Source organism: Chelon labrosus (genome assembly GCF_963514085.1).
Source record: "Chelon labrosus genome assembly, chromosome: 13".
In the NCBI taxonomy this organism is placed as follows: Eukaryota; Metazoa; Chordata; class Actinopteri; order Mugiliformes; family Mugilidae; genus Chelon; species Chelon labrosus.
The window spans coordinates 5,153,225-5,179,413 of NC_140346.1; the positions used below are offsets into that span (position 1 = coordinate 5,153,225).

Genomic DNA, 26,189 nt, shown 5'->3' on the forward strand with positions numbered 1-26,189 from the left:
GTTCCTCAGTTCAAGAACAAATATCAGTGCTTTACTGTTGAAGTGAAAATTGTTTTCTACAAAGTCATACTAATTCATTAAAAATATATAATGTAAAATAACTGATTGTGTAAGTATTCACCCCTGCACCTTTGGCCACGATAACTGCACTTGGATTTTCTCCCAGGTCGTAGTTCTCTTGCAGACTGAGTCAAATCGTAACTATATTTTGCTGCATTTATTATATTCTCTGCATTTACAAGCTGTGCTGCCTGGTGTTGATAAGCAAACCCACAACATCACGGTGGAGATGATGTGTTTGGTGTGATGTGCAGTGTTTGGTGTCCGCCAAACGTAGTCTGATGGCCAAAAGGCAAACTTTTGATCACAAGCGACTTGGTGGCCTCGCTTTGTAGGCAGATTTATACAAATGCCATGTTCCTTCCAATTGTTAGTGATTGATTTAACTAAACACATTTTTTTTGTAGCCATCCTGTTTTTATTTGAGTACAAAGACATTATGCCAAAACTACACTTGACACATGTTATGTTATGCAGTCATTTCCAGAACCACACGCTTTCCTCAGTTCTTTTCATAAACACTGTCCACAGGTTTCCTGGTATAAACCTGCATGTTCCAGGCATAATTTGTCCTGGCATCACATGTTGCCCATATCTCTGTGCCATTTTTAGATGCTTCCTTGGCATATACTGTTTGAAAGGGCAGCGTCCCATAAAAGCGACCATACGCTCATCCAATGTGACGTTTGGACTTGGGTTATAAATGAGTGGCAGGCGCTCCACCCACTTGTCCCAAACTTGTCTGATCGCTGTCAGTTTGTCTTGTAAACGACGGCCTGGTCTTGTATGATGGTTGTCAAAGCGAATCACCCGTGACAACACGCGAAATTCCAGCAGGTGACGTGGTGGCCCAAAAATTGTCCGACCAGACTCTGCATCCCATGAACTGTTTGTAGAATCGTTTCTGGATCTGTACGCACCAGTCAAAATCAAAAGACCCATATATGCCTCAATGTCTCTGTAAATGTGTTTCTCCTCCAGGTTCATCATGTTTACCACTATGATTTCAATGGACTCAGTCAGGAACAGTCTAAAGCAGGATCTGATGTCATCAATCCAGGTTACGGCATATTTTGTAGGTCCTGGGGTCATCCTCATCCTCATTTTCAGTTAAAAGCCTACCACGATAGTCAGGTGGGTATAAAAACACAGCAGCCTCAGCATGGCCATCCTCTCCATCACTGGATTCCTCCCCATAAATTATTTCTTGGTCTGGATTATATTCTGTGTCATCTTTAGCTTCTGACACTTGCTCATCTAATCCATCCTCACTGTCAGTTCCCCAGCGTCTCTCCTCCTCACCAGTGAAGTGATCAAATATATAATCAAGAGCCTCACTTACTTAGACTTAGACTTAGACTTAAGACTTAGACAGACTTTAATGATCTACAAGGGAAATTGCTTGGTCACAGTAGCTTAGTTGCACATAAAACACACTTGTTAAGTAAAATGAAGTAAAATCTAGTAAAATAACATAAAATAGTATAAGCAAAAAAAGTACACAATTAGCATATGAACAAATGTACAAGAAACAAAGAGGGAAGAATATATATTAGATATGCAGGAATGATAGTATGGTGTAATAGTGTGCATTAACATGAATAACATGGAGTTATCTGTTGCAGAAAGGTGAGTTGTTGTACAGCTGGACTGAGAATGGTATGAAAGAAGTCCTGAAGCGCTCACTGTGGGAATCAGTCTGTTGGAGAATGAGCTTCGCTGCCCCTCTGTAGTCTGGTGTAGTGGATGAGATGGACTGTCCATAATGAAGAGCAGTTTGTCCAGTGTCCTCCTGTCCCTTCTGCCAATAACGTGACCAGCCTTTCCGATCAATTTGTCGATCCTATTTATGTTCTTTATGCTGGTACTGCTCCCCCAACAAACCTCAGCAAAGTACGTAATTAGGGTATATCAATCTGCAATGGTGCTGCCACACAATTAACTGCGCACAAGGCCTCAACAAAGCATTATATAGCAAAGCTATGAGAAAAGTTCAATATTAATGAAACGATGTTGTAACTTTCTGTGAGAATTGCCAACAGGTGTTGTTCGTGTGGGAAAGACACTCTACTGGTCAAAGGTTCCCGTAGTGGTTGCTAGGGAACCCAAGGTGTGTGCATGTTTCCATCTCACAAAAGAGGATGTACCTGAGCTCACTTTTTTACACTAATTGTGTCTCCCCCAATCATTTCTAATGACCAATCATTTTCGACCAAGAACACCAAGAGTGTACAAAAGTTGAATAAAACACACAAAATAATAATAAATATAATAATAATAATTTATACTGTATTGATTCCTGAGGGGGGTGTTCCTGCTGTTTGACCCATCCATTCATTCACACAGTAGTGTGTACAGTCGGAGCAGTGTGCTGCAGACACTAAGCAGACCACGCACGGGGAGCAAGTTGGGGGTTATGTGCTTGCTCAAGGCGCCACAGCCATGGACACGGGGGGATCCGCACCTCTGACCACTACTTGGTCAGTCTGATCAAATTAATCATTAATCATTTTTCAGAGATAGAACTTTAATATTGGTCAGATTTGACCAGAACACAACAGTTAGATTATACTGATCATGAGTCCATTTAAAAAAGCAAAAAAGCGGAAAACATCCACAGGGAGAATACTTTATAGGCACTTCCCTTTTATTTAATTGTGTCCCGTCAAAGTCTAAGACAAAATATCTGAATTAACATATTTTTCTAGATTCAACACAACAGTGTATGTCTATGGAACCTTCTCAGAATAATGAATTAGAGTTCCAAACTAATGATTTGGTATCTCAACATAATGAGAACCCTTTTCAATATAATGAGTAGATATCTCAAAATAATGAATGATTTTGCATCGTAAGTTGGGCAACCTTATCAATAAATATCATATTCATATCATATTATATTCAAATATTATTAGTATCAAAATAGTGTACAGTATCTCAAAAATAATAATAATACTGAATTTACTTCACATAAATTGATGCAGTTTGGTTTCTGCTTATTTTGACACTGGCTCCTAACTCGTGAATCTGAGAGTAATCACTACACTTATAGGATGTTTTTTTTTTTTCAACACATAGGCAAAAATGAGAAGCATGCTTCAGTTGGCATTATTCGTTTGGTGTGACACTAAAACTTTATTATTATTTTTTAAATATCACCACGTAAACAAAACTGTAATCTGATCCAGAGATACACACATGGTCCAGACATTTTACCAGACAGGTCCAAAGCATTACGCAAAACAATTTCTGTCTAATAGTGATCACAACATTTGCATATTCTTTCATTGTACAGCAGACATGAATTTGAAATTGCGATAAATATTATACTTTTGCATATATGATATAAATTCATTATCTAAAATATATTCCATTCTAGTAACATACTTTTAGGAAAGGACTTGCTCCACACAAATTCATAATTTCACTAAACTAATAAAAAGCAAATTTATAAATTAAGAAATTGACGAAGCACTCTGGCAACCATTACATATGACGTCATGTGCAGAACTCACGACCTTGGTCAGTAAAATGGGGGCGGACAGTTGAATACCGCATTGTGCACATTTATAAAAATAATTGTGTAATGAATTACTATTTTGCATGGGTTTGAAATAATTTCAATAGTTGTTATTACACTAAAACTAGCCAAATGTTGCTAGGCTACAAGCTAGCGTACACTTGTCTTTTGTTGAGCGAGCACACCTCCCCACCCCCTTTTTCCTGTGTTACTCCGCTGTGGCGGAAGTAAGTCGTATCGCTGAGGCCTCATCCTTCCAATGGCGACTGCAAACAGGCTGAATAGAAAGCGGGAGCAACCGTGGAGGGGGTCAGAGCTGTGTAACTGAAATTAAATAAATATATCCTATTCTCCGTAGCCATAAAGTTATACTGAATTTGTTCCACCTCTCCAAATCACGGCCGAGTCAATGGCCAAAAATCGGAACATTTCGCTCCTTGAGTCGGGTAAGCCGCAGAAGTAAACCCAATTGATAGCTTCATTTACAACGATTGCTCGTGCTTATTGATATCCCGACTGCTTTTCTGACCGCTTATGTACTCACTGTTCAATTTCAGAGCTCTACTACTTGATTTCTCGTTTCCTAACAACGGGTCCATGTCGGAGAGCGGCTGAGGTGAGCTGGCGTGCTTTGGCTGGCACACTGTGTTGTATTTCTAAATAGTTGACTAGCCACTTGATAATAGAGTTAATAGGAGCATTCAATTCTGAATCGCCTTTTTTAATCATCTGCAGGTCCTGGCTAGCGAACTAGAAGAATATCAGGTGTGTATCCTTGTTGTCTCCGCTTGGTAACTGCTAACTAGCTGCTATCCGTCGGTCTTCGGTCTGGGCTTAAAACTTGTTTCACACACTTTTAATACCCCCTTGTCTCACTCCTTTGACATCACTCGTTTTTTACTAGCTTAATGTGTACCTGCTGGCATTTTCTGAGCTGACTCCGCTTTACCAAACTCTTGTTTTCCACAGCTCTTACCCGGGAGATTGGACTGGCAGGGATGCGAGCACCCGAGAACATATGAAGACGTGGTGAGATTTAACTTCATATCTGTTGTTAACTTCATTGTCGGCGGTTGTTATTGTCTTGTGACAGGGGGACTGTGTGTCCATGCTCTCTGCTTGTTTACGGTCTTTGTTCTTTTCCTTTCTGTGCTGCTGTCGGAAATCTTTGAGTTTAGACAATTGACAAAGTGGCAACTCTCTCCCACCAACTTAATATTTCAGAGTAAGCTGTGGTATAGTCGCTGAAAATGGTGTTTGGACGGGGAGTTTAATATTATTTAGTCCCGACTGTTGTACTGCAGATAGGGTGGGTAGTTCGGCTTCTCTTGATGTCGAGACGGCTCTCTTGGCCAATCAGAGGCCGAGATGCGCTGTCTCTGCGTTATTTTGCATGTGACCTGCGCTGTGATTGGTCCATAAAAAAGGACATTTTGCATAAGAAGCCCCGCCTTTCGGAAAGGAGTTGAGAACCACATGAAATATCTAACTACCTATATTTCTTTCGATGTATCCATTTTTCTAAACGATAAAAGGTTAAAATGTTTAATTTTTGTAATTCTTATAATTGCTGTCAATTCAATTGCCCAAATCCTTTTCCGCACTGCTCTGCTCAGTGTCACTTCACTTCTTTATTTTTGTTTGCCCCGACAGGTTGCAGCCAACAGACATATTGCACCAGACCATTTGCTGCAGATATGTAAGCAGATCGGACCACTTCTTGACAAAGAGGTGCCATCATGTGTCCCAGGTGTACACTCGCTCCTGGGCTCTGGAAAGCAGTCAATGCTTAGGACTGCAAAAGGTACGCAGTCTTCAAGGCACTTCAGGGTGTATCTTTGGTCTGAACTGTGCCACAGGGACGTGTTTATGTTTCTCCTACTTCTCTATATAGTCTGTTCTGTGGCAATTATTCTTAAAGTTAAGATAATGTAAATGTGTCTTGGTTCCAAAAGCATTTCCTGGCTTGTGCATTCACCAGGACTGATGAAATCCGTTTCCCTCATGCAGTTGATAATCAGCTGAGTCATTCATTGAACTTTTTGTTTTGATTTGCAGACTGCGACAATGTGAGGTTTAAAGCTTCATCATATGCAGCCCTTCACCGGGGCAGACCACCAGAGAGGCCTTTGAACTGCAAGAAACCCCCACACATTGGTAGGTCTGGCGTGACTCCCTGTTCCTCTGTACTGTGTTTGAATTATTCTTGAAACAATTACATATCATTTCTGTGATATTTCCCTTCATAAGTACTCTGTGTAGCCTGAAAAGACTTCTGAACATCATGGTAATGTGCACCATGTTGTTTGTTTGAGTATAATTCAGTGTTAATTTGTCTTTTGGCTGACAAATACTGCTATAATAGTTTTGCTACGACTTCGCAAAATTGCGTGCCTCGGTGCAGCCAGCTACATTGCATTTTTGGTTGTTGTATTGATCACTAATCATCATTTTATCTCAAGATTTTTGTGAAATCGTGTTTATTATAGTTTTCTTGGCTCAGATTTCTGATAATCGCTGTTTGATCCTGCAGTTGATACATCATTTTGACACCAAATTGCAACAGTATTTTCTGTTTTAAAACCTGAAAATAATACTTGTCCTTAAGGATATTTTGTGTTTTAAAAACAAAAAACTATTATATAGGCAACATAACAACAGTTTCATATGATACCGGTCATAAGGCATGAACAGAAACTCTACCTCATTAAATGCATCAAAACAACTTCAGTTTGAGGCAGTTGGAACTTACAGCAAAACAAACCTTCAGGAAGATGTTTATGTTTCTGATATTTTGTCACCCGTAGCAACAGATGGAAACCAGATGCAGCCGATTTAAGAGCAACATTGATGTTATTGTTTTACAGATGAAATTTGAATTAGGGATGACACTTGCATTTTATGCTTTTGTGTTGATGACATGACTGGTGTAAAATGACAGTAATTTAGTATGAAAAGGAAACCAAAGTGAAACTTATTTGGTGCTATGCTGAGTCATACGGTTAATTGGACGATAATGCATGTACTTGCTTGGTTAAACCGAATCATAATAACAGCCTCTTGTATTTTCATATATTTAATTTCATCCTGTGATGTTAATACCCCTCCACTCCTGCCCACGTTAGAGTAAATATATCTCACGCCCACTGTATTTGTGTTGATCCTGCCTGGTTATAGCTCCGTAGTTCTAGAAGGGTTTTCTGATGGTTTGCGTTTAATGATCAACAGTGAAGGTGCATCGAGGGAGAGAGCTGACAGGAGTGCAGTGCTTCAGCTCCATCAGTCCCGTCAGCAACTATGAGCACATGCGTCTGCACAGGCGGATCCTGGGGCATCTGTCTGCAGTGTACTGTATCGCATTTGATCGCACTGGTCTCAGGATCTTCACAGTAAGTTGGAACTTATCCCCCACAAAAATAAAATATAGAACGTTCTGTAATCACGCTGATTTTAACATGATTCTTACGCATTTAAAACGTCATAGATTTGGCCTCTTGTGTAAACTAAAGCAGAAGTTACTGTTGTTCTTTTCCAGGGCTCAGATGACTGTTTGGTGAAGATTTGGTCTTCATTTGATGGAAGGCTTCATTCAACGTTGCGAGGACACTCTGCGGAGATCACAGACTTGGCAGTCAACTATGAGAACACACTAATTGCTGCAGGAAGCTGTGACAAGACCATCCGTGTGTGGTGCCTTCGTACCTGTGCCCCTGTGGCTGTGCTGCAGGGGCACACTGGTTCCATTACCTCCCTTCAGGTAAAGAAATTTCTGCCATTATAATGCATCATGTTTTCAGTGTTGGTTAGGATGCTGTCTATAAATGACAAAATAGAGCAGGTTCCTTTTTCTCTATTTTGGTACTAAAAATAAGTAATATATCAACAAAAGAATAAGTGTCATCGGTTACTTTGGGTATAATATTACCCATCGGTCCTCTTGACATTTCCTTGATTTCATGCACCCTATTATCCAAACAATCACTGCCAGAATTTTCTTTCTCTGTTTATGTACTCACTTACTGGAACAGAAAGTGTGCAGCACGAGTTCCACCTGGAATATTTTGGCAGTGCACAAGCTGCTGTCTTTCAGCTATAGCATGCCAGAAGTGCTAGACTTGTAAGACTGGGCAGGCACTGCATGATTTATGTTAACTCACATGTCATATTTTAAAAGGCTTTTCTGTACAGGCTTAAGCACAAAGGCTCAGCTCAGTTTTGTCCAGTTGACTATTCCAATAAAATTTATTCAAACAAGATGACTGAGAGAAAAGAAGCTAAACCTTGAGATGTTCTAAAGCTGAATTTGCACTGCTAGCTTTAATGGTTAATTATGAATGTGTTGCGCTCATTGTAATGGGAGTTTTTTTATTTAATAGTCGACAGCTTTATGTGGCTGCACCATTTGGATGTAGTTGTTATTGTTTTCCCTTTATTGTCCCTGTATTTAGCAGGAATTAGAATTTTCAACAAAAAAAAAGCAAAACAGAGAACAGCCACAACAAAACATTGTTGTATACAAAATATAAGTCAAGCAAAGAAAATAAATCCCAAGAACCAATGCATATCACTACAAACTAGTGCTATACAAATATTCTTAATGAGCCAAAAAGACTACAGCACTAAGAGACTTTTACATTTGCATCTCTTTCCTCCACCTGTGAATGTATTTGTTTGTTTGTTTTTTTCAATTAGTTATTTTCATTTAGCGTACCTACCATTTTTAATGGGGCACTGACTGCGTAGTTCATTGCATGACATAAAATAGCAGAACAAACGCCTTATTTGAGAAGATGTGTTCCCTGTGCCTTCATTACATCTTCCGTTTGCCCCTATGACCACTCACTCCTTGGACTTGTGTAGAAACACGTTGTACTAACAATGATGCAGGGTTGATTGAAAATATACTCCCTGTTGTCTATGCTCTAATGCTTTCTTTCTGTTTACTCTGTTTCACTTCTTTTTAATTAAGATAAAGCCAAATAAATCTTTTCATTTGGCTTAATATTCAACCCAAGGCAAAATTTATGACCGGTGTCTAATCTGTGAGTGTTTTGTTTTCAGTTTTCCCCATTTGCCAAGGGCTCTAAACGTTACATGCTGTCCACTGGAACTGATGCCACTGTCTGTTTCTGGCAGTGGGATGTCAACAACATCAACTTCAGGTGAGTCCTGTTTGTTAAATAACAGCATGTGATGGAAATCGTGACATTCATTTGCTGTCTCAAAAGTTATGATCAAATTAAGATAAGATAATCCTTTGATTTGTCACTTTTATTAAAACTAAACATTGTATTAAGGTTTTAAATGAAATGCTCATTGAGGAAACAAACATGCCAGTCTTTAGGATGTCATGAAAACCATTCTCCTAATGAAAATTAGCTATAGTCCTATGGCATAACTGGAAAAGATAATGGGTTGAAAGTTTTTTTCTGTTCTAGTACTGGCCAGTATATTGCTATTACAATGCCTCTAATGAAAGTGCATGAAACATGCTTACTTTGCCTTTAGGGAAACAAAATTGGAAACATATAGTTGTATTTAGGAATTTTTGAGCATTATGTGACAAATATCCCAGCGTATGTACTGCATTGCTCATCGTGAAGTTGAAATACCAGTTGCTTTCTCGGAAACATTGACAGGTTTGCTGAAGGATGGGCCAACAAGCTAACACTAGATATAAAGTTTAGCTCTGGCACTGGTGCGCTAAACGACTCGGTGTCTGTCGGAAAGAATGTGCATGTTTTTCACTGTTGATTGGTAAATAATCAAATTATATTGGAGACTTCAGTCATGAGGCCGATTTGGTGCAATGTCAGTGACATTTGTTTCTGCTCTCCTTCAAGTGATCGGCCACACAAATTTACAGAGCGGCCGAGGCCTGGTGTTCAGACTGTGTGCTCCTCATTCAGTCCAGGTAATTATATTTAGGGTGGGTGTGTGTGTGTATATATACATTATAGTTGAACAAACCGGTTTGTACTGTGTGCTACTTTGTGTTACTTAGTACACAGTTCTAAGAATTATCACCTTGTTAGCATACGTTTGGGTTAAACACTTCTGTTTATAAAAAAAAATTTCAGGTGGGATGTTCTTAGCAACAGGAAGTACTGATGATGTCATCAGGATATATTACCTGGGAAGCGGGAGTCCAGAAAAAGTCTCAGAGCTCCATGAGCACACGGTAATAACTCTCACGAGAGTCAAGCTTTGATGAATAGCATTTTTTTCTTACAACAAAATATAAAGTGTAATATTTTTTTCTTTTCGTCATTCTCCATGTTTCTCTCCGTGTCTCTTTCTAGGACAAAGTTGATAGCATCCAGTTTTGCCACTCAAGTGAAAGGTATGATAAAACATGTATATATTTAATCAAATATGCATGTATGAATCAGTTGAGGTAATACTGAATTCAGTTTACCAGTCATTAAAATGACAGAGCACATTCATTTGTCGCCGTCTTTTCTCAGGTTTGTGAGTGGAAGTCGCGATGGAACAGCGCGGATCTGGAAGCTCCATCAGCGACAGCAGTGGAGGTGCATCTTACTCAACATGTCCGCCACTCTTCCAGGGTAAGAACCGGCTTTGTAGCTGTAAACCAGTTCTGATTAAAATGATCTTATCTTAATGTAGACGTATTTTGGACTGTGAATGTCTGCACTCAATAAGCAGCAGGATATATGAGTGCAAGAGTCAGACCATTGAGATTTTAAATTATTTATAAGAGAGTTGGTCAAAACCGGAGGAAACGACTCCAGATGTAACATGAACTAGCTTAACTTTAAAAGCGCTGGCTAGCAAAGATTGATAGATCAACTGTTTACTATAAATTAAAATTATTCGCAGATGCTTTATTTAATGTTACATGCATTTGTCAATAGAATACCATGTCTCAACACCTTATGTTTAGATTTCCTATAGCTGAACTATTTGTCGCTAAATCCAATATTAGTGTTATTGCATTAATTTAAAGAAGACGCACTGATAAAAACCTCATCTTATTTGATATGCCATAAATAGTTGTGTAATAGTTGGATAGCATCATAATTAGGGGCTTTAATTAAGACAGTAGACCCCACCCTCCAAAAAAAACCAAAAAAACACCAGGGTCTCAAAGTTTGTGGGAAACACTGTAATAATATGCCAGTAAGCTAACTTTGCTCAAGCTGATTAAAGACAGAATTTGTGTTCTCTGTTTTGTAGCCAAGCATTCATCTGAACAGTTTGTTCAGTCCTAGACTAGGAATGCTTCCAAATATTCAGGCCTTGTTTCACTGTTACATTCAAATGTGCTTTGTATAAATGCAGAAAACATGCAATGCAGAGTTTCAGCTCCCTTTATGTTTTTTTTTGGAAATCAGAAAAAAAAAGACATTACTCGGCTTTTCTGTCTTAGGAAGAACTATAAAGGAGCCTCACTGATAGTTTCTAAAATTGTCTCAACTGCTAAACATTGTAAACTGAAATGGAAATTTCCCTTTCACAATTAACTTTAAATGAGAAAATTTTCAACAATACAGCTGTATGTCATCTTCTCTCAGGGTTTCACATTTTACATTTGGCACATTATGCTGATGCAAAAGGGAATTAAATGTGGTCACTGTGAAATGGAAATGGCTCCTGTCATAAAAGGGGCTTCATATATGAATTTTCATCTACATTGTAGCAGTGTGAAAGCACACGATGAGGACAATCATGATCACAAAGGGTCATTTACACCGATCAGTCAACATTATGACCACTGATAGGTGAAGTAAATGATGTGGACCATCAATTGAATTGTGACAACACAATGTTCTACTGTTGGACCTGACATTCATGTGGATGTCACCTAGACATGTACCACCCACCTCGACCAGACTAGGCCCCCCCACCCCACTAACGACATTCTGTTGTCAGACACCACAGGACACCCTCAGAAGGCCCATGTCCATTCTCTGATAAGTCACAACTGTTTTGGAGGCAACAAGGGAGACCTACACAATATTAGGAAGGTGGTCATAATGTTATGCCTGATGGGTGTATTTATGTTGCCAGAAGTCCTTGATAGATCACATAAAATCCTCCCAGTCTGTTCAGTATTAGAGTAAACAAGTTTTAATATAGAGAAGAGAAACCTGTTAACAATATTTGGCAAAGTGAAAGAGAAAGCACAAATACAGATAATATTTCTGTAGAAAGGGCTCATGCAGCTGCATGTGTATTGCAACATATAAATATGGGCCTAGTTTTTAGAAATATAGCATCAGATATAAGCTTGTGGTATTTTATCGAATTTGTGTTTCGTAATTAAGCTTCTTTATCACTATTGGTGAGTAGTAGTAGTTTTAAGATCTCTTTCTAATCCTTTGTTCTCTCAGTGCTGAACCAACAAATGAAGAGGAGAGCTACTTCAAACCCAAAGTCACGATGGTAGCGTGGGATCGCCATGACAATACAGTCATCACGGCTGTTAACAACCATCTCCTCAAAGTGTGGAACTCCTACACAGGGCAGCTGCTACATATCCTAAAAGTAATTGTTCAGCTTCTATCACTGGATATAGTTGATCCACAGATTGACTCATTTTAAAACGGAGATTAATCAGAGTGTTATTTTTTTCAGGGCCATGAGGCTGAGGTGTTTGTCCTTGAACCTCACCCCTTTGACCCCAGGATCATCCTGTCTGCTGGCCATGATGGGAATGTCTTCATATGGGATCTGTTGCGAGGGACAAGCACACAGCACTACTTCAACATGGTACAGAGACAATGCCAGAATCTGGTGTTTACAGAAGGATGAACACCAGGGATGCACACTAACATCGGAACATACCATGAGGCATATCTTGATGGATGGCAACATGCAGAAAGTTGGCTCAAAACTCACTTAGTTCAATCTGCTGTTTGCCGCGTGGTTCAAGCAGTTTACCTACCACGTCACATAGTCAAGTGTTTTTTTAATTGTGTAACTGTGAAACAAACACGATAGAATTTTAATAACATTAATTTTGAGGTTCTGCAAGATCGCATTACAAAAAAATAGTGATGACTACCTGAAAATAAAGTATTTGTACTATTGTTAAAAATTCTCCTTTTGTGATGAGTTTCTGTGCAGCTTAATGAGTTTCTTTACCTTGGGTGATTTTGTGTTTTTCATCCAGATTGAAGGTCAGGGTCATGGAGCTGTTTTCGATTGCAAATTCACTCCTGATGGCCAGCGCTTCGCCTGCACAGACTCCCATGGCCATCTGCTCATCTTTGGCTTCGGCAGTTCCAAGCCCTATGACAAGGCAAGAATAAAAGAAGCGTTTAACAGACTGAGATGGAACATTATATCCCTTTAAATGTACTGTAGCACTTTGTAAGCCCAATGGCGTCCTAAAATAAGTGTCTGAATTATCCCACTTCACATGAATATAACATGTCAGCAAAATGAAGTAATTTCCTAAATAACCTCTTCTCCTGGACATCTATGCAGCTTCCAGACCAGGTGTTCTTCCACACAGACTACAGACCACTGATTCGAGACTCCAATGGTTTTGTGCTGGATGAACAGACCCAGCAAGCACCTCATCTCATGCCACCACCGTTCTTGGTAGACGTGGATGGGAACCCTCATCCACCAAGGTAAACAATGCCTTCTTTTAGATGCACAGCAGCAAAACCATCATTAAGTGTGCATTCGGACATTTGAATAGTAATTTGAAGGTTTCTAAGAAAAACAAAGCTGATTCTTTGGTTTCAGCATTTACCTGTCTTTTGGTTCCTGAAGTCATATTGTCTGTGGACTTTGTGTTGGAGTTGGCTTTGTTTTCTTAAACCTTGGTGAATTCTGCAGTTCTCAGAAATGCAATTTTTCCTCTTGGATTTTAGGTACCAGCGTCTTGTTCCAGGACGGGAGAACATCGCTGCTGAGCACCTGGTTCCTCAGTTGGGATATGTAGCCACTAGTAAGGCCATTATTTGACCATAACCAAAGCTTTATCATTTTCAGAACTCAGCGTTTGTGAACCTTCTTGGCAACACTTCTCATGTTATTGCTCCCTCTGTCTTCAGGTGATGGTGAGGTAGTGGAGCAGGTGATCAGCCAGCAGACTACAGAACATGAAGAGGCTGCTGTAAGACGCAACCTTCTTGACGAAGCCATCCGACAGCTCCGGGAGCAACAGGACCGGAATCATCGGCCCGGGACAGGGGCAGCACCAGGTTCTGGAGCAGCACCAGAAGGGCCAGCTGAGGCACATGGCCCAGTATTGGCTCCAGCTCTCAGCACACCACGCAGAGGTATCAATACACCATCAGTGTTGCACTGGATTGATTTAGGTGACATATTGATATAATGAGATGCTGGAGGCTCGCTATGGGATTCTGGAAATACCTAGAAGAGAGGGTGAATATTTTCCCTTCGCTTTAGTGTCTGTGAACGACCGAGCAGATGTGCAGTCACCCCCCAACGTGGGCCTGCGCCGCAGCGGACAGGTGGAGGGCGTTCGGCAGATGCACCAGAACGCTCCTCGCAGCCAGATGGCAACTGAGAGAGACCTGCAAGCCTGGAGGCGCAGGGTGGTGGTTCCCGAACTTGCATCCAGCAACTATAGGTAAAATATTGACGTTAGTACCTAAATATATGGGTTGTGTGTGTTTTTTATGATCTTGTATATTAGATATTTTTTTCTGGTGAGGCTGGCCCTGTTCACACCTCACATTATAGTGCATCTGGAGTGATCCCATCACAAGAGGCATCTGAATGCGTCATCACATTTGTCGTGACCACTTGTGATCCGGTCTCAGTTCACTGCTCTGAAGATGTATATCATGTGGAAAACATCCCTAAGCTCAATAATGTTGCTTTTGCAAACAACCTTCTGCGAGAGCAGAAGTTGAGCAATCATTTAACAAAAAAAAATGAATTTGGCAATACAGAAAAGTACTTTGACTTTAGTAAACAGATCAGACTTAAACAGTCAAGGGAAAGAGTAGCTGAATTAACAGCTACAATAACAAACGATATTAAAAAGCTTTTTACTAAGTGTTATGTTGTAGAGCAAAGTGAATTTGGCTTACAGAAAAACGTCCGTTCAGTGGATGATACTTCCCTGTGCTAGAACACATTCAAGTTCACATTGCTAAAAAATGTAAACGTATGTGGTCATACCTGTTGACACTTGTACTTAGAGCTGTCCACTCACGCATTTTGATGCCAGGTTTGAATATTTAGATTGCAACAAAAACTAAACTAAAAAACTAAAAAAAAAAATTGAGGTGTCAAGATGTACAAGATTATTTTCTGCTTGATACATGAGTTTTAGAGATTGTGAATGTAGCCTGCTTTTCAGTTCACTTAAAACCTAGTATTTGCACCATAGGCATGGAATGGCATTGATATCAAGAGAAAGATCTTTCCCACCAAGAGTGTGTTTCACATACCCACATAGCTTATGAGATTTTATAGCATTTAGTTTGTTCTTAAATTTTAAACATGATTTTTCAGGGACCAGGAGGACATACGGACTGCCAGAGGAGATGAGGAAATGGCTCAGTACAATGCAAGGAAGAGACGCATTATCTGCCGTGTAGGTTTCTTGTTTCTCAGTCGGTATAGATTGTTTTAAATAGCAGCAATGTTTTGTGTATCATAGATCAACATTCATGTTTTTCCCCTCTTCACATCAATTTCAGTTCTATTTATTGCCCTGTTGTTGAGTCAGTCATATTTGTCCCTCCAGGATGATTCAGACGATGAGCCTTCCTCTGCAAAGCGAGCTAATGGCCGCAGCGATTCGCTGGAGTACATCGACTTGTCATGTGAAGAGGGAGAGGAGACTGCCAGTTCAGAAGTACACTCTGAGGTATGACATTCTCCACTCTCCCAGGACTTAAAAAGAGAAAGACTGCAGAGGCTTTCAAGTGACAATTTTATCATTTCTTTGTCTCTCCAGGACAATGAATTGGATGGCAGTGACCTGGATTCCTCCAATGATGAGGAGTGGAACAGTGACAGCTCAAGGTATGAAGCCGTATAGACAAGTGTTAGGTGGAGTCATTCTTAGTTTAAACTAGTTTGATCTGAGTACTTGTTAAATGAGTTGACACAAATTATATTATTGACAAAAATAATAATAATAATAATTTAGTACTCCAATAAGGTTAAAAAAAGTTGGTTAAATTTTGTGTTGCCTGTTTGTGTCTCTACACCTTAAAATGATATTCATAAGTGCTTTTTGATTGGGCAGCCATACATCCAGCGAATACTCTGACTGGACAGCAGACGCTGGCATAAACCTGCAGCCCTCCACCCCCTTGTCATCGAGGAAAAAAGTTCGTCGCAAGCTCAGTAGCTCCGAAGAGGAGGAGGAGGAGAACGAGGAAGACGAGGAGAAGCACCAAAGCGATGAGGAGGAAAAACCTGGGAAGAAAAGCAAAGACAAGACCAAGAAGGCAAAGAACAAGACACCCAGGGTGAGTTCAGCAATCCTACAGAATTACTATGTGAATTTTAACTACTGCTCAGACACTGTTTTGAATCATGTACTTGACAAAATATGAGGCAACCTTTTATTTTTAAAATGGTTTGATATTTACTCAGTTAAGGATTTATATCTTTCTCCAAACAGCGTCCAAAGGTCAGGCCATCCATTAACAGGGAAGTGTCCAATGAGTTCAGACCATCACCGTGGATCACTGACGTCATTCCCAGAAAGTCTCCTTTTGTCCCCCAAATGGGCGATGAGGTAGGTAACATAAAGAGATGCTGATGGCCTTTGGTTTGTTTTCATATCTTAATGCAACAACAGTCTGACAGTATTTCCTTTTTGGGAAAAAAAAAATGAATTGGTTTCATTTTCTGTGGTCCTTTTCCGTCTGGAAACTCCTTCTTTGCGGATTGTCTTTTATTTCTGTCTTCAGTATTCAGTTTCCAATACATGAAAAAAGAACAGACACACTGTTATGGACAAGAATACATCATGTTTAGTAGACTTTGAGCATCCACAAAATGCTCAAGGGGGTGCGAGGGGCTGATCGTTTCAACACACAAAATTAGAAAGAACAAGGGCTGGTATAAAGATAGTATTTCAAATGATTCGAGCAATTTTTCATCATACACGACACTGACTTCTAAGCTTTAAATCTTCTGTTTCTGTCAGGTGATCTACTTTCGGCAGGGACACGAGGCCTACGTTGAGGCTGTGAGCCGGAACGAACTGTACCCCATCAACTTGGAAAAACAGCCCTGGAGAAAAATGGAGCTGCGGGTAAGAACTAATCAAAATTTTTATGAAGTTGTACCTGTTCAACAAAGTCTTCCCTTAGGTCCCAAATCCAGAACCTCAGATTTACTATTTAATTATAAATCTTGGAACTGTGTATTAAATGGAAATCCTTCTGTATGTTTCCCAGGATCAAGAGTTTGTGAAGATCACTGGAATCAAATATGAAGTCTGCCCTCCGACACTTTGCTGTCTGAAGTTGACTCTTATTGACCATGGCACTGGCAAAATCACAGACAAGTCATTCTCTGTCAAGTAAGCACTCAGTCACATTAACTTTCTCTCTGCTGAGAAGTGCGTTAAAGGTTGATGTTTTTCTAAACATTGATTTTCTTTCTCAGCAAATCTACATGAAGGTGGTATTAGATTTAGGTATTGGTACAACATTTTGTTCATCAACTGTATGTCGTTTTAATTACTCTGTTTGTGTTGTCATTCGTTATTTATTAGTGTGATCCATCATTGTTTTCTCCTGCAGGTATCACGACATGCCAGATGTGATTGATTTCCTTGTGTTGAGGCAAAGTTATGATGAGGCACTCCGTAGAAACTGGCAACCAAGTGAGTGAGCCCAATACACCTTGCTGTATTGGAGCTGTCCCGTGTGGATAAACCTCATTTGTAATATAATTTTAGACAGACGTGTGGGAAGTATTACACTAGTTTGCAAATTCTTTTTATTTCTCACTATAGGAGGTAATCTAATAGTTAATCAGAACAGTCACTACACAATCATGTGACATTTTTTTTTTTTCTCCCGTCACCTGAATATTATTTTCTTTGTTTCAGACGACAGGTTTCGCTCAGTGATAGATGATGCTTGGTGGTTTGGGACTATCGTCTGTCAGGAGCCCTACCAGCCAGAATATCCAGACAGTCTGTTCCAGTGCTTCAAAGTCAGGTGAGAAAACACACATTGTTGTCAGGAGAGGAGCAGTTCTAGACAAACTGTAATGGGAGCTCCAGTAGAAAAAATTCCTGGTTTCCAAAATATGCTGCTTTTGTGGTTTTGATACCTAGACTGTGTGAACAAGGCTTGGAGCGTACGCTTTTTCCACACCGCCACGAATAAAATTAAATTTCGGTCTGACACCATCACGATTGACCGAGGCAGCAGCTTTGGCATTGAGAAATAAATGGAAATCCTGCATTATTTTTGAAAACTGTGTTTGAGGTTTCATATGACGTTTTTAATTATTTTTTGTGTATTTAGTCCTGTCTGACTCCTGTGGTTTTTAAGGACTCTGACACATAAGGCCACGTTCTGTGCCTCCACGAGAGGAAATCTTTCGCCATGCCAGCAGGTGGAAGTAGTGTGCATTTGTCATTCAAAAGGGGAAACTAGAAGAGCTAACATTACCTAAGCGAGGAAGAGCTGCAAAGCCTTATACAGAGCCAACTCAGCTCTGCTGCTGATTCAACATGCTCAGTTGGCTGAAAAGCAGCTGACAGGGGATCGACTAGTGCCAGCGGTGCAAAAGACACTGCAAATACTAGGGCAACAAATGCTCACCAACGGCCCAACACTGGCCAACAACAGACCATCTCCTTAGTGTATCTGGGCCCTAAGAAACATGACAGTGTCAACGTATCAAATCGGTTAATGTGTTGACTAAGATCAAATATTTAATAGCTAATTTCTAGTTTTATTTCTGTTATCTCCAGATGGGACAATGGTGAAACTGAGAAACTGAGTCCTTGGGACGTGGAACCTATTCAGGATGACGGTAAAAAAAAAAAAAGACATCTTACTACCTTATTGCTGTACACAGTACTGCATATATAACGTATGGTTTATGGGTAAGGAAGGATTTTACCAAGGCTCGTTTCTACTGTGCAGCTCCGCAGCCTGAAACGGAAGGAGGCGGTGTTCCTGTGACTGCAGAGGAGATGAAGGAGCTGATGTACAAGCCTCTGCCAGGGGAGTGGGGCGAGAGGAGCAGAGATGAGGAGTGTGAACGCATCATTGCCGGCATCGATCAGCTCATCACTGTCGGTGTGTATGCATAAACAGACATTCATTCCTTAACTTTGTTTTGTTAATTTTCATTCCCTCTCTTGGTTTTTTATTGACTCAGACGTATAGGTTCCTTTAACTGTAGAAGGGGTTCTCACCAGTTATACTAACCCACCTTCTTTTATGTTGGTGCTACAGAGATTGCAGCCCCGTTCTCTGGTCCTGTGGACTTGATCCAGTATCCCACCTACTGCACTGTAATTGCGTATCCCACAGATCTGGGCACCATCAGACTGCGACTTATGAGCAGATTCTACAGGTGAGTTCATTCACTCGTCCTTCCACCTAATAATCCAATCTGGTCTTAAATGTTGACCCAGCTCTGATTTTGAAATATTTTCAGCTGTTGAAATTCAAATAACTAATGTTGAGTGCAGTTTATGAAGACATCATATATTTACTCACCTCTGCTATTCCACAGGCGCCTCTCAGCATTAATTTGGGATGCCAGGTATATTGCACATAACGCCCGCACTTTCAATGAGCCCAGGAGCAAGATCGCCCACTCTGCTAAACTCATCACCAACGTCCTGCAGAAATTTGTCAAGTAAGTGTTACTGGATGTTTTTCTAAAAATAATCATTTGTAGATTATGTGATGATGCACAAATGACAGATGATTATAAACTGACACATGTTCTCACTGTCTCAGCAATCCAAGCTGCACAGATATCATGGAGATTTACAGTGCTGTGGAGGAAATGGATGATGATGATGAAGTAAGTCTGAATAAATGAAGATTATTATTAGTATGACATTTGTTAGTTTTTAACGTACTGCTGTCAAAATACTACAGATTAGTAAGAATTTGTGACAACATTGTTAGCGCAGTATCAAGTAAAGGAATATTTGGTGTAACCTCTTCTCTTTGGGGCACTGATGTGTATTTCCATGGTACGTTATTCCAGTCATCATGGAGAAGTTGCCACAGTTCTTCTGTGGATTTAGGCCATCTTCTGGATTTTCACGTAATCTGTTAGACTCTGATGTAGGGATCAGGGCTTCGAGGCTTGAGTTTGAATAAATTTGGGACCAGTCAGATGCCCGATCAGCCAATACTACTGCCTGATAAATATAAATATATGTAATCCAAATTGGTGTGGTGTTTAGCACTGATGCCTCACAGCAAGAAGGTTCCTTGTTGGAATCCACAGGCCGACTGGGGTCTTTTTATGTGGAGTTTGCATGTTCTCCCTGTGTCTGTGTGGGTTCTCTCCAGGGACTCCAGCTTCCTCCCACTGTCCAAAGACATGCTCATTAGGTTAATTGGTGATTCTAAATTGGCCGTAGGTGTGCACGGTAGTGTGAATGGTTGTCTGTCTCTCTGTGTTAGTCCTGTGATAGACTGGAGACCTGTCCAGGGTGTACCCCGCCTCTCGCCTGGTGACAGCTGGGATAGGCTCCAGCCTCCCCGCGACACTTCACAGGACGATCAGTTACAGAAAATGAATGAATGAATGAATGAAGTAATCCAAATTTAATAATTACTGTCTACAGGAAGAAGACACAGAGGCGCCATGCACATCTTCTGGACACAGGCTGCGGCAGGTAAATTGATATATACATATTACCACTGTTACTCTCAGAGATGTGATTGTGATGTGAGAAAAAAAATTCTTGAGAATTTGTTATAATGTCGCTATTGCATAAAAAAATTCTCCTATTTCTCTCAACATGCACAGCGCTCGGTAGAGGTGGTGCCGGACAGAGATGCCTGGAAGGAACAGTGCAAGATTCTGGTCAACTACATATTTGAGTGTGAGGACTCAGAACCATTCAGGCAGCCTGTGAATCCTCAGAACTACCCAGTAAGTTAGCACGTCACTCTGAGGCCATGTTTTGCGTGAGGAAACTTGTGTATTGAAAGTGTAAATCCTGTCTTTGTGTCCAGGACTACCATGACATCATTGATACACCTATGGACTTTGGCACAGTGAAAAGGGCCCTGGAGGAAGACCGCTATGAAAACCCTATAGAGCTGTGCAAAGACACACGACTAATATTTGCCAATGCTAAAGCCTACACCCCCAACAAACGCTCCAAGGTAGGACATTATTAAAGTCGGTGGAGGAATGTTAATCTATTCAGGCATCTTCTGGGTTCAGTTTTTGAAGCTTAATATTTTTGCCTTCATGTTTTATATTCTTTTTTTTTCTTCCTTAGATTTACAGTATGACCTTGCGGCTATCTGCCTTCTTCGAGGAGCAAATCAGAACAATCATATCCGAGTACAAAACTGCTGTTAAAAGCAGTGATAGGCTCCGCCGCAGTCAAAGGTTTCGCAAGAAAATGCTGGATCAGCCCTCTTCCACAACAAGGTCAGTTTGAGTTCTTATTCTTCCCTGCATCATTTATCATGCAATTTCCCTCAAAGCCTAGTTAGTTTCTGGCTATGCACTTTCTTATTTGTACTAGTACTACATTGCAAAGTTTCAAAGTAATCAAATTTCATTTAAAATTATTCATTCATGTCTGGCGCAACTTCATCTGCCACCAAGGAGCATGGAGGAAAAAAAGAAATGTAGAGAGATCAAGACTCTGTCCGCACTTGTAGTAAATAGTACAACTTTATTAGGCTTTATTACGCGTTTCAGGTCATGACTTTCATCAGGGCAATGCAACAACCAATCATGTACCTGGACGTATACATATAGGTTCATATGATTGTACATCTCAATGTTACTTGTCTGGTAAAGAAATTGGAATCCTCTTTTTCTCAAGTCAAAAGAGGGCCGCAGTCAAAACTCAGGAAAAAGTGGAGCCAACGTCAGTGACCAAATCTACCTCAGCCAAAGTGTCTGTTCCTGAGAGGGCCAGGAGGAGGAGTCATAGCTGCAGCTCAGGTCACAGCTCTTCAGAGGAAGACTCCAAAGCTGCTTCATCAACACCAGGTGGGAAAGAAAATTGGCCTGTCAGTAGGTTCTTTAATAGCTGTTGCATTGTGACTGTGCTAGCAGCAGAGAGGTACAGTTACAATGACAGTGTTTGCTTCAGAAAATGATTTCCTGATAAGAAAGGGCTTTTGAAGTCTGAGGATATAGCTTCCAGTTATAGACAAGTGATGTGACTTCTGTTTGTCATTTATTTGTGGTAAAAAAACAAACAAACTGCAAAGCCACAAAGGGAAGTCTCAATCTCATTTCTCACTTGCATTCCTAACTCTTGATTACATCTACATGTGTTCTTTTGGGGGTAAGATGCTAAATAAATGGAATGAAATGTATGAAAACTATGTATATTGCAGAGTCTGACAGCGAGAGTGAGGTGAGTGAGTCAGAGGAGGAGAAACGGCCAGGATCCTCAAGACACCATCAACGCAGACAAAAAGCAAGGGTTACAAGAGGCAACCGCGCCAAGCAAAGGAGCAAAGGTCAGGAACGAAGCAGTTTAATAGGAAAAAAATAGTTTGACTTCCTTAAGTTTTATATTAAAAAATATTATTGTTGCTAGTTGCAGAGAGCGACAGTGAAGAGGAGGAAGAGGAGGAGGAGTTTGACAGCGAAGGTGATGAGTCTTCAGATCGTCGTTATCCTAGCAGGAGCAATAACAGCAGGAGTACACGGCTGACCAGAAACAGTGCTGCTGGAGACAGAAAACGGACAGGTAATCTCTGTCCACTGACACTAGCCTCAAACCCAGTAAACCAACCAACCGGTCAGTAGGTTTAATCTTCATTCTGAATGGCTCGATTTCAGAGGGCAGGGCAGAGGTAAACGGGCACAGCAGCCGGTCGTCTCGCAGGGAGAGGCGTCGCCACCGGGACTCTGACAGAGCCACATCTCAGGGCTCTGACAGGGAAGAGGAAGTCACGGGTCGCAGGTTCCTCAAGAGAAAGACCGCAAGGGCAGCTGTGGATAAGATCAAGCTCCTCAAAGCATCTGATGAAGACTATGAGGAAGAAGAGGAGCAGAAAAAGCCAACAAGGAGCAGCAGCCGGCTTCGCCATACACCCCGGCTCAGCAAACGCACCGCAGTGATCCAGAGCAGCTCAGACTCTGATGGAGAGTCCTCGGCAAGAGGTACGAAAATACATGGATACATTGTTTTTGCATTTTCGTCTTTTGGCACGTTACAGGTCAGATTGTTATTCAGTTCTACCCTTTTTTCCATTTGTAGCCTCTCAAAATACTGCTGAATCAGGTGGTGAATCCAAGAATGAGGAGGATGGCAATGACAGTGATACTTCATCCTCTTCCCACAATAAGCAGAATGGAGACGCAAAGTCCATCAAACAGAGAACATCAAAGTCAAAGGGAAATGGTGAGAAATGTCCTCATGACTCTTTTAGTTTTTTAAAACTGTACTAGCGGACTGACTTATTTTTTCTTTCTATGCAGATACTTTGTTCCAGTTGAATGGACACAGTGCAAAGTCTGAGAGCAACTCTGAGCAAGAGGGAACTGCAGAGGAGAGCTCTGAAGATGCTAAAGAGGAGGAGGAGGAGGAGGAGGAAGATCAGGCACCTGTGTCTCAGAAAACTTCACGAAGCACAGCAACCACTCCAGCCAGGAAAAAGAGGATTACAAGTGAGGAGGAAGAGGAGGCAGACGATGCTAAACGCCGGACCACACGACACAAACCTCCTGTAAGCTCAGATGAAGAGGACAAAGACCACAGTTCCCAGAAACACCCACACCAAAATGGAAGAAATGTGGAGGAAGCCATTCACAGGAACTCTAAGAAAAAAAGTAAAGTTTCACCGTCAAAAAGCCAAGACAAACAAAAATCTGCCTCAACTAATAAACTAGATGGTGCAGAGTCAGATGAACTCAGTGATTCTCCAAAGAGATCCAGCTCACAAAAGAAAAGGCTGAAAAAAGACAAACGGGAAGTAGAAAGCAATCACTCCAGCGACGGATTTGAGGGTGAGGCTACGAGGTCGACAAGAAGCAAGAGTAAATGTAAACGGCCTCGTGGCGCCAGCTCGGCTTCAGAGAGCTCTGAGCAGGAGTACAAACCCAAGAAGAAGTCGAGGAGGAAACGCTCCACCGGCTCATCAGACGAAGAGTCGGATAATTCATATAACACACCAGGCAGACGGCTGAGCCTCCGAGCCCTACCAAAAAAGAGATACATCAGCGACAACTCTTTCTCTGAAGAAGACTCTGCCTCTGTGAATCAGGGAAGACAGAGAAATGGTAACAAAACAGGCACAGAGTCTAAAGACGACAGGTATAATAAAAGAATGTCTAACAAAACCTCTTCCAGTGAAACCAGGAATCACCTGTCTTCCAAGAGAAAACGTATTTACACCTCAGACTCTGAAGATGGAGAGGAGCCAGCGACTAAGGACAACAGAAACCTCAGGTCAGGCTCCTCTAAGTGCTCCAAAAGGGAATCCAAACAAGAGGATGGCGACGGCATTGAAGGGGGTGCTTCTTCCCACTCTGATTCCGAGGAGGAGGAGGAGGAAGAGCAGGAGGAGGAGCAGGAGGAGGAGGAGGAAGATGTTGGCCGTTCAAGGAGGGCAAAGAAAACCGCGAGGCAGCCAAAACACAAACGAAAGGAAAGCTACAGCAGCAACAAACACAGTTCAGACTCTGAAAGCGAGCAGTCATCTTCAGCCTCTGAAATCTCAGCCAGCTCAGGGTCCCACAGCAGTCCAAAGAGGAGAAGTCAGGCACGGTCTGGGATTGACGACAGGACTGCCAGCCGCCAGTTGAGGCAGCGCCGGCAGCGGGCTGCCTCAGAGGAGGACGAGGGGGGCACTGACGAGTCTTACAGCAAACCACAGCGAAGGACGCGGGTGAACACCCGGAACCGAGGGAAGCGGACGGTAAATTATCATGACAGCGAGTGAAGGACTGGAGGCTGGAACTACAGGCGTTAGAGGAAAGATGGACATTAACTGGAGACCTTAGAGACACTTGATGGCCACGTTATGGTAGCAGCACTGGAGTCCTCGAGAGAAAATGCTGTGAATCTGTTTCATTCAGGGATATTTATATTTTCTATGAAAAACGTGTTTATAGATGTAATACAAATTCAAGCATTTGACCTGCTGGTTTTCACAAGGATAAAGAGCGCAACACCACCTCCCATTCTGCTTGTGATTTGGCCAGCAGAGTAACCATTCTGGGGAATCTTGTCAGCTTGGGTGCTATCTAATATACCTCTGTTTAATCAAGCATATTGCTGGCTTGCACTAAGATACACTGTAATGAGGTATTTCATACACTAGTTTTGCATTAGAAACTCAGGGGTCAACTAAGTTTACTGTAGTCTCAGACATGCAGTTGTTTTTTGAGCTAAGGTAAGGACGAGAAACGATTCCAGGTCGGCAGATGTCCAAGCACATTCACTGGGACAAAAACATGTTCAGACTTTACAGCACTCCTTTGTAAATCCACACACTTAATGCTTGACTGTATTGCGAGTTGATATGAGCCAAATGAACGAAAATGAGTTCTTTTTCTCATGCATTTCATTTTTTTCATTAGATTTGTGTTGTATTCTAGTGAATAGGTGTAAATATGTGATTGAGAATGAAACTGAACGGCTTGGCGATCAGTCAGTAGCAAAGCGTTTATTTAAATTTGACCTTTTTTTCCTTTTCTTTTTGTTTTGTTTCTTTTTTTATTTTTACACATTTAACTGCATTGTCTTGCCATATGTCACAAATTGGTACCTTTTTTTGCCAAGTACAAGTAACCAAAAGTACTTAATGCAAAATATTGTGATTTCTCATATTGGGAAGACCTGTTATTGTTGTCCTGTGTTACCTACTTTCAGTATTAAATTCTTTTTCAGAGTTGACTTAAAAACATTTTGCCAGTCACTTGGTTTTGTTTTGTTTATGGGGAGGTTTCTAAACACAGTCGCTTTATGACATTTTGCTTAATGTTTTTCGTACTACACCTTTAATAAACAGAATTCACAGGAAAATTATTAACGCAATGTGGTCGTGGAGTGCAATGAACTAGTTATTCCTATCAATAAAGACTTCCTTTCAAGGTGTACTCTGTGTTTAATTTCATCATATGAAATCAAATAGAGTGCAGACTACTTGCTAATTTTCAATTAAAATACACAGTTTATGGGATAGGGTTAAAGGTAGTTCTGATTATACAATCATTAGATTGTATTGTACAATTATTCATACAAGCAAACGACTATATTTGTGAAAGGGCCTTTAATTTTATCACATAGTCCAGGTTTAGTTTGTGAAATCAGAGTATAGATTTCCTATTTCTGTTTCCAAGGAATTCATGTCAGGATAATTATTTTGTGTTGAAAATTTGTCACTCCCTCTCTGGGCAGGTAACCATGTAAAATATTTCCCAAAGGACAAAACGATTGATTTCTTCGTAGAACATTTACCAGACATTTAATTAATTTCAGATGATT

At 40.9% G+C, this 26,189-nt stretch overlaps 1 protein-coding gene across 1 annotated transcript; it reads left to right on the forward strand.

Annotated features, from left to right (window-relative positions):
• Positions 1–3,839: 3,839 nt before the first annotated feature.
• On the forward strand, positions 3,840–25,795 carry brwd1 (bromodomain and WD repeat domain containing 1). Its single transcript, XM_084559224.1, has 44 exons — positions 3,840–4,026; positions 4,138–4,196; positions 4,316–4,345; positions 4,550–4,609; positions 5,234–5,384; positions 5,639–5,737; positions 6,809–6,969; positions 7,116–7,337; positions 8,642–8,742; positions 9,424–9,494; positions 9,661–9,761; positions 9,883–9,923; positions 10,048–10,149; positions 11,938–12,091; positions 12,182–12,316; positions 12,720–12,848; positions 13,037–13,185; positions 13,432–13,508; positions 13,615–13,842; positions 13,973–14,156; positions 15,050–15,131; positions 15,285–15,407; positions 15,498–15,565; positions 15,792–16,017; positions 16,173–16,289; positions 16,704–16,811; positions 16,957–17,081; positions 17,305–17,387; positions 17,616–17,727; positions 18,492–18,553; positions 18,667–18,822; positions 18,982–19,102; positions 19,265–19,390; positions 19,495–19,561; positions 20,340–20,390; positions 20,525–20,650; positions 20,734–20,886; positions 21,006–21,160; positions 21,564–21,733; positions 22,087–22,212; positions 22,293–22,445; positions 22,538–22,861; positions 22,959–23,102; positions 23,180–25,795. Exons 1-44 carry the CDS (start codon positions 3,990–3,992, stop codon positions 24,640–24,642), a joined length of 6,732 nt encoding a protein of 2,243 aa, XP_084415350.1. The 5' UTR covers positions 3,840–3,989; the 3' UTR covers positions 24,643–25,795.
• The last annotated feature ends 394 nt before the right edge of the window (positions 25,796–26,189 follow it).